The sequence below is a fragment of the Saimiri boliviensis genome, chromosome 14 (assembly GCF_048565385.1).
Source record: "Saimiri boliviensis isolate mSaiBol1 chromosome 14, mSaiBol1.pri, whole genome shotgun sequence".
Taxonomy (NCBI): domain Eukaryota; kingdom Metazoa; phylum Chordata; class Mammalia; order Primates; family Cebidae; genus Saimiri; species Saimiri boliviensis.
In genome coordinates, this window is record NC_133462.1 from 43,071,867 (window position 1) to 43,084,206 (window position 12,340).

General features: G+C 56.6%; 1 protein-coding gene across 4 annotated transcripts in view; it reads right to left on the reverse strand.

Annotated features, from left to right (window-relative positions):
- Positions 1-12,340, reverse strand: part of NFIC (nuclear factor I C) — a 107,445-nt gene that overhangs the window by 80,361 nt on the left and 14,744 nt on the right. For all 4 annotated transcript variants that reach the window (XM_003938796.4, XM_010349449.3, XM_003938797.4 and 1 more), the window contains exon 2: positions 4,416-4,947. In XM_003938796.4, the coding sequence (XP_003938845.1) occupies positions 4,416-4,947 (532 nt within the window). The remainder of the gene's footprint in view (positions 1-4,415; positions 4,948-12,340) is intronic.

The following is a 12,340-nucleotide window of genomic DNA, read 5'->3' on the forward strand; positions in this document are numbered from 1 at the left end:
CCTCAGGAGATCCACCTGCCTCGGTCTCCCAAAGTGCTGGGATTACAGGCATGAGCCACCACGCCCAGCCAAAGTTGGAGTTTTCCATATGGGAAAGACATTCTATGTACAGGAAACAGCAGAAGGAAAGACCTGGGAGTGGGGGATTATAACCAGAATGAGGAGGATTGCTGGGCACAGTGGCTCACGCCTGGAATCCCAGCACTTTGGGAGGTCGAGGCGGGAGGATCACTTGAGCCTAGGAGTTCGAGACCAGCCTGGGCAACATAATGAGACCCTCATCTCTGCAAAAAATAAAAAACAAGGCCTGGTGAGGTGGCTCACGCCTGTAATCCCAGCACTCTGGGAGGCGAAGGTGGGTGGATCACCTGAAGTCAGGAGTTCGAGACCAGCCTGGCCAACATGGCAAAACCCGGTCTCTACTAAAAATATAAAAAATTAGCCAGGTGTGGTGGTGGGCAGGTGTAATCCCAGCTACTTGGGAGGCTGAGGCAGAAGAATCGCTTGAACCTGGGAGGTGGAGATTGTGCCACTGCATTCCAGCCTGGGCAACAGAGCAAGACTCTGTCTCAAAAAAAAAAAAAAAAAAAAAAAAATCCAGAAAAGGATAATGTTGGCAACAATAACCATCCAGGACCCTAGCCCCGTGCCTGATGCCATCTTCACAATGCCTCATGGGTGGCTTACTGAGCCCTCAGCCTGGGCACCTGACATTTCCCACGAGGCAACCCATTTTGAGCTCCCAAATTTATAGACAAGGAAATGAAGCACAGAGTGGGTGAGTGACTGGCCCAGATCACCCAGCCAGTGGGTAGCTGAGCTGAGGTTCGAGTCCCATCCTGGCTCTTACCCTCACCGGGAGCTGAGGCACCTGCGGTGGGCAGGTGGCAGGGTTGGGGGGTTATGACCTGCTGGGGCCAATTGCAGCAGGGATTCCCCTGGGGATGGAGGGGACAGGCTGGAGGCGAGGCGGGGGGGGTTTGGGGGGGGACAGCTCTCACTCAGGGAGGCCACCTGACCCGGGGCACAGGCCTGCGTGCTGAGCAGAGGTGGGAGGGGCCGAGTGGGGGTGGGGAGGCGCCCAGAGATTGTGCTGACTGCAGCAGAAAGCTCGCTTCAAAATTTTATCAGCTCAGCGTGGAGAAGGTGGGGGCGGGGCCGGGCTAGGAAGATGTGTGATGGCAGAGAGGTCTGGCCCTGCGTGGCAATGAGCACCCCCGCCCCCACGGCGACCCCTGCCCCCTGCCCACAACAGGCAGCCTCCCGGCCCACCCCTCGGCCCCCTGCTGTCCCCAATGCCCCCTCACAGCCAGCCCCAGCAGGTCTGACGCTCATTGGTGGAGGAGGGGGAGGAGGGAGATGCTAAGATCAAGGTCAAAGAATCAAAATCAAGACCCGGTAATGGGCTGGTAGCTCACGTCCGTAACCCCAGCACTTTGGGAGGCCAAGGCAGGCGGATCACCGGAGGTCAGGAGTTCAAGACCAGCCTGGCCATCATGGTAAAACCCTATCTTAAAAAAAAAAAAAAAAAAAAAAAGAAAAAAGAAAAGAGAAACCCCATTTCTACTAAAAATACAAAAATGAGCTGGGTATGGTGTAATTCCAGCTACTCAGGAGGCTGAGGCAGGAGAATCGCTTGAACCCGGAGACAGAGGTTGCAGTGAGCTGAGATCATGCCACGACACTCCAGCGTGGGTGACAGAGTGAGATTCCGTCCCAAAAGAAAAAAAAAGTGGCCGGGTGAGGTGGCTCACGAATGTAATCTCAGCACTTTGGGAGGCCGAGGTGGGTAGATCACCTGAGGTCAGGAGTTCAAGACCAGCCTGACCAACATGGTGAAATCCTGTCCCTACTTAAAATACAAACAATTTAGCTGGACATGGTGATGGGTGCCTGTAATCCCAGCCACTTGGGAAGCTGAGGCAGGAGAATTGCTTGAACTTGGGAGGCAGAGTTTGCAGTGAGCTGACATCGCACCACTGCACTCCAGCCTGGGCGACAGAGTGAGACTCCGTCTCAAAAACAAATCATTGGTGGTGTGTGCCTGTAGTCTCAGCTACTCGGGAGGCTGAGGCAGGAGGATTGCTTGAGCCTGGGAGGTCGAGGCTACAGTGAGCCAAGCTTGCACCACTGCACTCCAGCCTGGGTGACAGATCAAGACCCTGTCTCCAGGAAAAAATAAAATACTGGGTAACTCTGCCCTGCTCTCCTTCCACACACCCTAGAGCCTGGGGGCCCCATGACCCTGCCTCACCCTTGCACCAGCACTAGAAGGTGGAGTGGCATTCACTCCCACTGCACCAAGGAGGAAACTGAGGCACAGAAAAGGGATGTGTCCACACAGCTGGGGCAGAGCAGGGCTGCATTTGGAGCATGAGCAGTCTGGTCCCAGGGTCCCCCTTGTTCCTGCAAATGCCCCTCTTCCTTCTCAGGCTGTGCACCTCTCTCTTTCTAGACGGTGCTGCCTGGGTTGGGGCTGGGCTGGTGACCCACCTGGGTCGTCATCTGGTGTGCATCCTCCCACATGCTCCGGCAGGCCCTGGGTGTGTGGGGATTCACGTGTGCTCCACACATGGCCTGAGTGCGCATGGCAGGGGGGTGCTGTGCACCCATTCAGGTCTTGGGGTGCAGCTGACACCCCGCACGTGGCCACATGCATGATCTTCTGGAACCTCCCATAGCCCCATCCAGCAATGGACACTGATCACCTGGCAGGCAGGGGAAAGTGAAGTCCAAACAGGCCACACAGCCAAGAAACTGCAGGAGCACCCCTGCTCCTAGCAATGGGGCCAGGGGCACAGGCGTCAGGCCTCCCACCTCCACGCTTCCTGCCAGGCCCCCGGGGGAGTCCCCGTGTTCACTGCCGCCTGGCCATCTTGCAGAGCTGAGCTCAGCTGCGCCTCCTCCTCTGGGAAGCTGCCTTGGAGCTCCTGAGCATCACAAAGCTTGCCGGGCTAACATCAGGCATTTGATCACCGGCAAACACCCTGTGGGAAGGGCCAGACTCGTCAGGCCTCTGCTGGCCTGGTCTGAAAGTCGATCAACCAACAGGCATTCACAGCACGCGGTGCCTGGACTCTTCCCGCAGGGCTGGCGCGGTCTGGCCCTCTCCTCTCCTCACCCCTGCTCCCAAAACCCTCCAGGACATTCTCATCCCCCTGAGGCCTCAAGGGCCTTCCTGCCTCCTCCCTCAGACATGAGGGTGAGATCCTGCCTCTACCGTTGGAACCCCACAGCCCACCTGCCTCCCTGTCAAAAAACTTCCTTATACTACCTCTCACTTGAGACCTCTGTGAGCCCTGCCTCCTCCATCTGACCTCCACATCCCATCAGCAGCCACCCTGGGCCCTGGATGCCCTGGCCTCCTTCCTCCAACACTCCTTGCCTGTGTCACCCCCATTAGATGCTCTCTTAGGCCTGCCTCCCCTCTCAGACCACCGTGTCACATCTGCACATACTGGCCTCCTACCTCACACCCTCCTTGCCCCAGGTCACCCCTGTCAGACGCCCTCCAGGGTCGCCTCCCCACTTAGACCACATCACATACACAAGCACCAGCCTCCCCACTCAGACGCTCTCCCAGGCCTGCCGCCCCACCCGGACCACATCACATCTACACGTACCGGCCTCCTCCCTCAGACTCTCCATGTGCCGTGTCACCCCGGTCAGACCCTCTCCGAGGCCTGCTGCCCCACCTGGATCACCACATTGCATCTATGTGCACCAGCGTCCTCTCTCAGATCCTCACTGCACCATATCACCTGCTTTAGATACCTTCCTAGACTCGCCTCCTCTCTCAGACCACCACATTGCTTCTACACATACCAGCCTCCTCCCTCAGACCCCTGTCACTCCCATCGGATGCTCTCCCAGGCCCACCTCCCCCCTCAGACCACCACATCACATCTACAGGTACCAGCCTCCTCCCTCAGACCCTCCTTGCCCCATGTCACCCCTGTCAGATGCTCTCCCAGGCCCACCTCCCCCCTCAGACCCCCACATCACATCTACACGCACCGGCCTCCTCCCTCAGACCCTCCTTGCCCCATGTCACCCCTGTCAGATGCTCTCCCAGGCCCACCTCCCCCCTCAGACCCCCACATCACATCTACACGCACCGGCCTCCTCCCTCAGACCCTCCTTGTCCCATGTCATCCCTGTCGGATGCTCTCCCAGGCCCACCTCCCCCTTCAGATCACCACATCACATCTACACGCACCGGCCTCCTCCCTCACACCCTCCTTGCCCCATGTCACCCCTGTCAGATGTTCTCCCAGGCTCGCCTCCCCGCTCAGAACCCCGCATCACCTCTACACGCACCGGCCTCCTCCCTCAGACTCTCCTTGCAGCACGTCACCCCCGTCAGACGCGCTCCCTGCCCGCCACCCCGCTCGGGCCGCCGCACCGCACCTCACCTCGCTCACGCACGAAGTAGGCCAGGTAGAGGTCCAGCTCCTTCACGGCCACCCCGATGTGGTGCGGCTGCACGCACAGGACCGGGTGGCCGCACTGCGCGGCCTTGACCAGGCGCTCGCCGTCGGTGCTCTCCAGCGGGATGCCCTTGAACAGGATGACCATGACCAGGTCCAGCCGCCACACCTTGTCCGCCTGCCGGAGACAGTCGATGCGCCTCATCTTGCCCTTCTGGTCGGGGTTGGAGAGCACGCAGCCCGGCGCCTTCTTGCCGGTGATGCTCAGCACGAAGTCCTCGCGGCACTCGGGCCGGATGTCCTTGCGCAGCTTGGCCAGCAGCCGCGACGCCCACTTCTGCTTGACCTCGGGCTTCTCGCCCAGCAGCTCGTCCTTCACTGCGCGCTCCTCGTCCTTCGACATCCGCTTCTCGTGCTTCTTGAAGTATTTGCGTTTCCGCGCCTGCAGGTTGAACCAGGTGTAGGCGAAGGCGCGGACGTGAGGCAGCAGGGCCTCGATGAACGGGTGGAACTCATCCTGCGGGCCGGACAGGCGAGAGGTCAGGGGCGCCAGGGACGTGGAGGGCGGCCCCACCGCCGGCCCCGAAGGCTGAGGTCGGTGGGGCCCCGGACAGACCGCAGAGTGGGAGGGGCTGGGCAGAGGCGGGCAGGGGGGTCCTCACAGACCCGTGCGTGCCACCGGGGGGTGAACAGAAGGCCAGGGGGACCCAGGAGGAGTTTCTCAGGGACCTGCGAGAACCCACTGCCCAGATGAGCAAACTGACACTTGGACGACGTGAGAGGCACAAGCCCAGGCAGGAGTTTGTGGAGGACCGTCTTGAACCCCAGTACGCAGACGGAGCCAGCAAAGGGAGCCATTTGGAGGCTCCTGGAAGACTCATTGTACAGACGCGTGAAACAGGCAGGGAGAACGCACACGTCATGCGCCTATTCTGTGCCTGTCACAGCCAAGGCTGGGCTGGGTGTAATGGCTCACGCCTGTCATCCCGGCGCTGAGGAGGCCGAGGAAGGAGGATTGCTTGAGCCTAGAAGTTTGAGACCAGTCTGAGCAATGTGGTAAAACTCCATCCCTACAAAACAAACAAAAAACTACCGACACACACGCATACACACACACACACACGTACACACAAACACACATACACACACATATACACATACACGCAAACACGCAAATACACATATGCACACATACACACATACACACCACGCACACATATACACACATACACACACACAAACACACACAAACACATACACACGCAAACACACATACACACAAACGCACCTACACACACGCATATACACATACACACACGCAAACACAGACACACACAGACACACACATACACAAACACACATATACATATACACACGCAAACACATACACATACACACACAGACACACACATGCAAACACACATACACAGACACAGACACACATACACGCAAACACACATACACATACACACACACACACATGCAAACACACACAGACACAGACACACATACACGCAAACACACATACACATACACACAGACACACACATGCAAACACACATACACACAGACACAGACACACATACACGCAAACACACATACACATACACACAGACACACATGCAAACACATACACACAGACACACATACACACAAACACACATACACATACACACAAACACATACACAAACACACATACACAGACACACACATGCAAACACACACAAACACACACATACACATATACACACAGACACACACATGCAAACACACATACACACAGACACAGACACACATACACGCAAACACACATACACATACACACAGACACACACATGCAAACACACATACAGACACAGACACACATACATGCAAACACACATACACATACACACACAGACACACACATGCAAACACACATACACACAGACACAGACACACACGCAAACACATACACATACACACAAACACAAACACACATACACACACACATACACACACACGCACACACACATACACACACAAACACACACACATACACATATACACACACAGATACACACACAAAAAAACCAGAAACTAGCCAGGCAGAGTGGGAGGGGCTGGGCAGAGGTGGGCAGGGGGGTCCTGTAGTTTGCACCTGTAGTCCCAGCTAGTTGGGAGGCTGACGTGGGAGGATTATGTGAGCCCAGGGGTTTAATGCTGTGATGGCTGCATTCCAGTGCAGGTGACAGAGCAAGACCCTGTTTCCAAAAAAAACTTTTTTAAAGGCCGGGTATGGTGGCTCACACCTGGAATCCCAGCACTTAGGGAGGCCGAGGTGGGTGGATCACCTGAGGTCAGGAGCTCCCGACCAGCCTGGCCAACATGGTGAAACCCCGTTTCTATTTAAAATACAATAAATTAGCCAGGCATGGTCGCACACACCTGTCATCACAGCTTCTTAGGAGGCTGAGGCCGAAGAATCGCTTGAACCCGGGAGGAGGAGGCTGCAATGAGCCGAGATCGTGCCACTGCACTCCAGCCTGGATGCCAAGAGCAAAACTCCGTCTCAGAAAAAAACAACTAGGGTGGGCGGTCAAGCATGGTGGCTCACACCCGGAATGCCAGCACTTTGGGAGGCCACCGTGGGTAGACTGCTTGAGCCCAGGAGTTCCAGACCGGTCTGGATGACATAGTGAGGCCCCACTTCTACAAAATCAAAGCTTAGCTGGGCGTGGTGGTGCATGCCTGTAGTCCTAGCAACTTGGGAGGCTGAGGTCGGAGGATCAATCGAGCCCTGGAGGTCAAGGCTGCAGTGAGCCAGGACTGCACCACTGCACTCCAGCCTGGGTTACAAAGTGAGACCCCTGACTCAAAATAATAATAATAATAATAATGAGGCAGGCGCGGTGCCTCAGCACTTTGGGAGGCCGAGGCGGTCAGATCACTTAAGGTCAGGAGTTCGAGACCAGCCTGGCCAACATAGTGAAACCCCATCTCTACTAAAAGTACAAAAATTAGCTGGGCACGGTGGCATGGGCCTGTAGGCCCAGCTACTCAGGAGACTGAGGCAGGAGAATCGTTTGAACTCAGGAGGCAGAGGTTGCAATGAGCCGAGATCTCACCACTGCACTCCAGCCTGGGCCACAGAACGAGACTCTGTCTCAAAAAACAAAAAAAAAAGGCTGGGTGTGGTGGCTGACGCCTGTCATCCCAGCACTTTGGGAGGCCGAGGCAGGTGGATCACGAGGTCAAGAGACCGAGACCATCCTGGTCAACATGGTGAAACCCCCTCTCTACTAAAAATACAAAAAAGTAGCTGGGCATGGTGGCGCGTGCCTGTCATCCCAGCTACTCAGGAGGCTGAGGCAGGAGAATTGCCTGAACCCAGGAGGCGGAGGTTGCGGTGAGCCGAGATCGCGCCATTGCACTCCAGCCTGGGTAACAAGAGCGAAACTCCGTCTCAAAAAAAAAAAAAAAAAAAAAAAAAAAAAAAAGGCAGTCTCAGCCGTGGCTCACACCTGTAATCTCAGCACTCTGGGAAGCCAAGGCAGGCAGATCCCAAGGTCAGGAGTTCGACACCAGCCTGGCCAATATGGTGAAACCCTGTCTCTACTAAAAATACAAAAAAAAAAAAAAAAAAAAAATAGCCACGTGTGGTGGGTGACACATGCCTGTAATCTCAGCTACTTGGGAGGCTGCGGCAGGAGGATTGCAGTGAGCCGAGATCATGCCATTGCACTCCAGCCTGCGGGACAGACTCCATCTCAAACAAACAGACAAAAATTGTAAAAAAAAAAAAAACAAAAAAAAAACAAAAACCTTGTTCCTGAAGAGCAGACGTACAGACAGGCCTGGCTGAGGGCCACAGGCAGACACGAGGGCTGCCTGGAGGCGGGGGCTGATGGAGGGGTGGGGGGACTTCTTCACGGAACCTCTGCAGGAGCCAGGAAAGGTGAGGTTGGTAAGAGATTCAAGTGCACCAGGATTCAGCAGGGGAAGGAGAGCTCACATGGGAGTCCTCTCCCCGCCTTCCCCTTTCCGTGAACCCCACTGTGCTGCTACAGAAACAGCAGAGACGCAGACGCTTAGCCACGAAGGTTCTAAGCCGGGGACGGGCCGCCCCGTTCCCTGTACACCTGTCAGGGAGAAAAGCCGCGGGCTGGGGACACGCTGAGACGGGGCCAGAGCTGGGTCTTCAACCCACTCCCAGTCATGACGAAATGGTGTCTGCGGGCAGCCACGACACCCACGCTACAGATGAGGAAACTGAGGCCCTGAGGGGGAACCTGGCCATCGGGGGCAGAGGTGGGACTGGAATCTAGCCTGGGCGACAGAGCAAGACTCCCTCTTAAAAAAATAAAAAGAAAAGAAAGAAAACAAAAAATAAAATAACAAACTAGGGGCTGGGCACAGTGGCTCAAGCCTGTAATCCCAGCACTTTGGGAGGCCGAGGTGGGTGGATCACGAGGTCAAGAGATCGAGACCATCCCGGTCAACATGGTGAAACCCCGTCTCTACTAAAAATACAAAACAAATTAGCTGGGCATGGTGGCGCATGCCTGTCATCCCAGCTACTCAGGAGGCTGAGGCAGGAGAATTGCCTGAACCCAGGAGGTGGAGGTTGCGGTGAGCGGAGATCGCGCCATTGCACTCCAGCCTGGGTAACAAGAGCGAAAACTCCGTCTCTAAATAAATAAATAAATAAATAAATAAATAACAAACTAAAAACATCCGGGACCTGGTTTCTCAGCCTCAAGGTGGACTAAATTCAAGGAGAACTAAGACAGAGAAGCAGGGCGGCCTGCCTTCTCCCTGCCTGGACCGGGCTGGGCTGGGCGTTTCGGAAGGGGATGACCCCTTCCTAACACAGGGGCCTGCACCTCTCCCCCCGGGTCCGCCCCTCCCCTCTCAAAGGGCCCCATTATTATTAATGCTGCCATTACTGTTACCGTTACAACTTACATTGCTATTGTCCTTTTTATTACTTTTTTTTTCTTTTAGAGATGGGGGGGGGGTCTCATCACTTGAACCCGGGAGGTGGAGGTAGCCGTGAGCCGAGATCACGCCCCCGCATTCCAGCCTAGGGGACAGAGTGAGACCCTGTCTCAAAAAAATAAAAAGAGACGGGGTTCTCACTGCAGAGCAGGGGCACAATCTTAGGTCACTTGGGCCCTGAACTCCCAGGCTCAAGCGATTCTCCCATCTCAGCCTCCCGAGTAGCTGGGACTACAGGTGTAAACCACGCCTGGCTAATTTTTATTTTTATTTTTGCAGTCATGGGGTCTCACTCACCATGTTGCCTTGGCTGGTCTCAAACTCCTGGACTCAAGTGATCCTCCCACCTCAGCCTCCCAAGGTAGTGGGATTTTTTTTTTCTTTTCTTTTCTTTTTTCTTTTTCTTTTCTTTTCTTTTTTTTTTGAGACTGTCTCGCTCTGTTGCCAGGCTGGAGGGCAGTGGCGTGATCTCACTGCAACCTCCGCCTCCTGGGTTCAGGCGGGTAGCTGGGATTACAGATGTGCCAGCATGCCCAGCTAATTTTTGCAACAGAGACGGGGGTCTTGCTCTGTTGCCCAGGTCAGTGTGGAACTCCCAGGCTCCAGTGACCCTCCAGCCTCAGCCCCTCCGAGACGCTGGGGTGTTTTCATTACTACCGCCACGCACTGCCTGCAAGGGTCATTCTGATTGCAGCTGATATTCCAGGAAGCAGGAACAGCCTGAGGCCCTCCTGGGCGTTCTGTGGTGGGGAAACTGAGGCTGAGAGAGGGGCAGAGACCTGGTTGGTCTCCCGAAGGCTCTCAGGGCCGGTGTGAGGATAAGAAGCAGGGTCCTGAGACCCTGGAAGGCTATGGGTCCCTTTCTCAGAGCAGCCAGCTCTCCGTAAGCCTGGGGTCTTGGGAAGAAAGGGAGACGCTGACCCTGGACCCCCACTGTGCGTGCTAACAGAGATGGCTGGACCCGGCCCCATCTGCAGGCTGGGCAGGGCAGCCACTGCCCAATCACCCTCCCTGCTCTGAGCTCCATGTCCCTTTGGGCCACCTCCAGCCATGGGGTGCTGCGGGGGGAGGGGTGGGACATCAGATTTCATCTATTACTGAGGCTCTGAAAATAGCCTCCCACCCAGGGAGACCAGAGACAGCTTGTCCCAGCGAAGCTCCCCGACCCCAGTGTCCCCCGAAGCGTGAGTCACCGTAACAGCTGCGGCGGGGACCGGACCTCAGGGCCCTTTTCCGCTGCCCCCGCTTCCCCGGCCAACCTGCTAAGGCCAAGGGGAGCTGGGGGGGGGGACCCGGCCCAGTCCCCATCCAACCTCGTCCCTGCCCATGCCTGGACGAGATGGAGAGCGATTTGCCCAGGGTCACACAGCCGGTCAGCAGAGCCGGGACCAGAGCCCAGATGGTCTGGCCAGGGAAGCCGGGCGGGGACAGCGGGACGCGGCGGATAGGATGCACAGAGGCGCAGGACCTGCCCGTGGAGGGGACGCCAGGCGGGCAGGAGGCCCGGACAATGGTGTCCAGCTGGGGCTGTGGCTGCCACCCAAGCTCTAGCACTTACTGGGGCCGTGATAAGAGGTTGCTGGAAGGGGCAGGGGAGGCGTCCACGACAGGGGCAGGGACCACTCGCCCCCACAACTCCTTCCCGAACCCCCCGAGCCCCTCCCCACTTCTGGGCCCCTCTCTCCTGGATCCCTTTTCTCAGACTGGCCCCTCCTAGATCTGAGTTCCCTTCCTCCTCCCTAACCGCCCCTCCCTTCTCTGTGCCCTCTCCGGGGACAGGTGCCAGGGAGGCGGGCAGGGGTGGGGGCCCACGTCAGTGGTGACCCCGGCTAGTTACAGAGGCAGGAAGACAAACAGCCTGTAACTGGGTCATGGACCTGCCGCCCTGCCCTCCCTTGTTCTCCCCGGGGTTGGGGGGTGGGGTCAGACCAGGTGAGAGGCAGGGCCACTTGTCACTTGGTTAGTGCCGTAAGACCTGCAACCACCAAGGCCTCTTCCCCAGGGACCTCCCACTGCCCTCAGAGGCTCAATCAGCAAGAGATAGTCAAGGCAAGCTAGATACTGAAAATCCTTTCAAACTCCTACACATCCCTCAATGCCCTATCTCCAGTGTCCCCTCCTTCAAGCAGCTTTTCCTCCTCTCCCCCAGGGTTTCCCAGATCTAGCCAGGACCATCCAGTTCTGTCACCTCCCCATCTCCAATCCTGAGGCTGAGGGCTGAGGCACCCACTGTCACAGAAGGTGACTGGGTGACAGTAGTGTCCATTTTCACCTTCTGAATGGCCAGGAAACCAATCACCTAAGACAGACCTCAGTCTCTCATTCTGTACAATGGGCAGAAAGGGATATTGCAGCCTGGTGGGGACAGGGGAGCTGCTTCCTTGCCCTGGTGACTTTATTACAAGGTGGCGAGAAGGGGGACAAGGCCAGGTCTCTCCTGGAAACCCCAGCTTAGCCCACTGCGACTTCCTGGCGGAAGAGAGCAGCAGCGGCTGGGAGAGAGACACCTGGGCCCAAGCCCCTGCTGAACGACCCCGCCGTCCACCGGGCTATGCCCCTCACTCCCCTCCCTGCGCCCCCCAACCCTGAAAGTCCAGGGCAGCAAACTAGGACATGAAACTCCAATTTCCAAACCAAAGCCTTCCAGGTGAAAGCGAGTCAACAGTCCTTCATGAGAATCGAACTCATCACCTCCTCTGCACTTATCCCAAACTCCTATGCACCCTTCAAAGCCCCAGTTCTAATGCCCTCTTCTCTGGTCGGATGACTTGTCCACGGTCACACGGACAATCCCAGGCTCATCCGGCACCGGCACCAGGTTCTAACCTTGGGCCGATGCGTAGCCCGGCTCTGAGCATCACGGCCTCTGGACATGTGAACAGCTCCGAGAGGGAAGGACTTATTCTGTGCTTCGACAAACGTTTAGTGA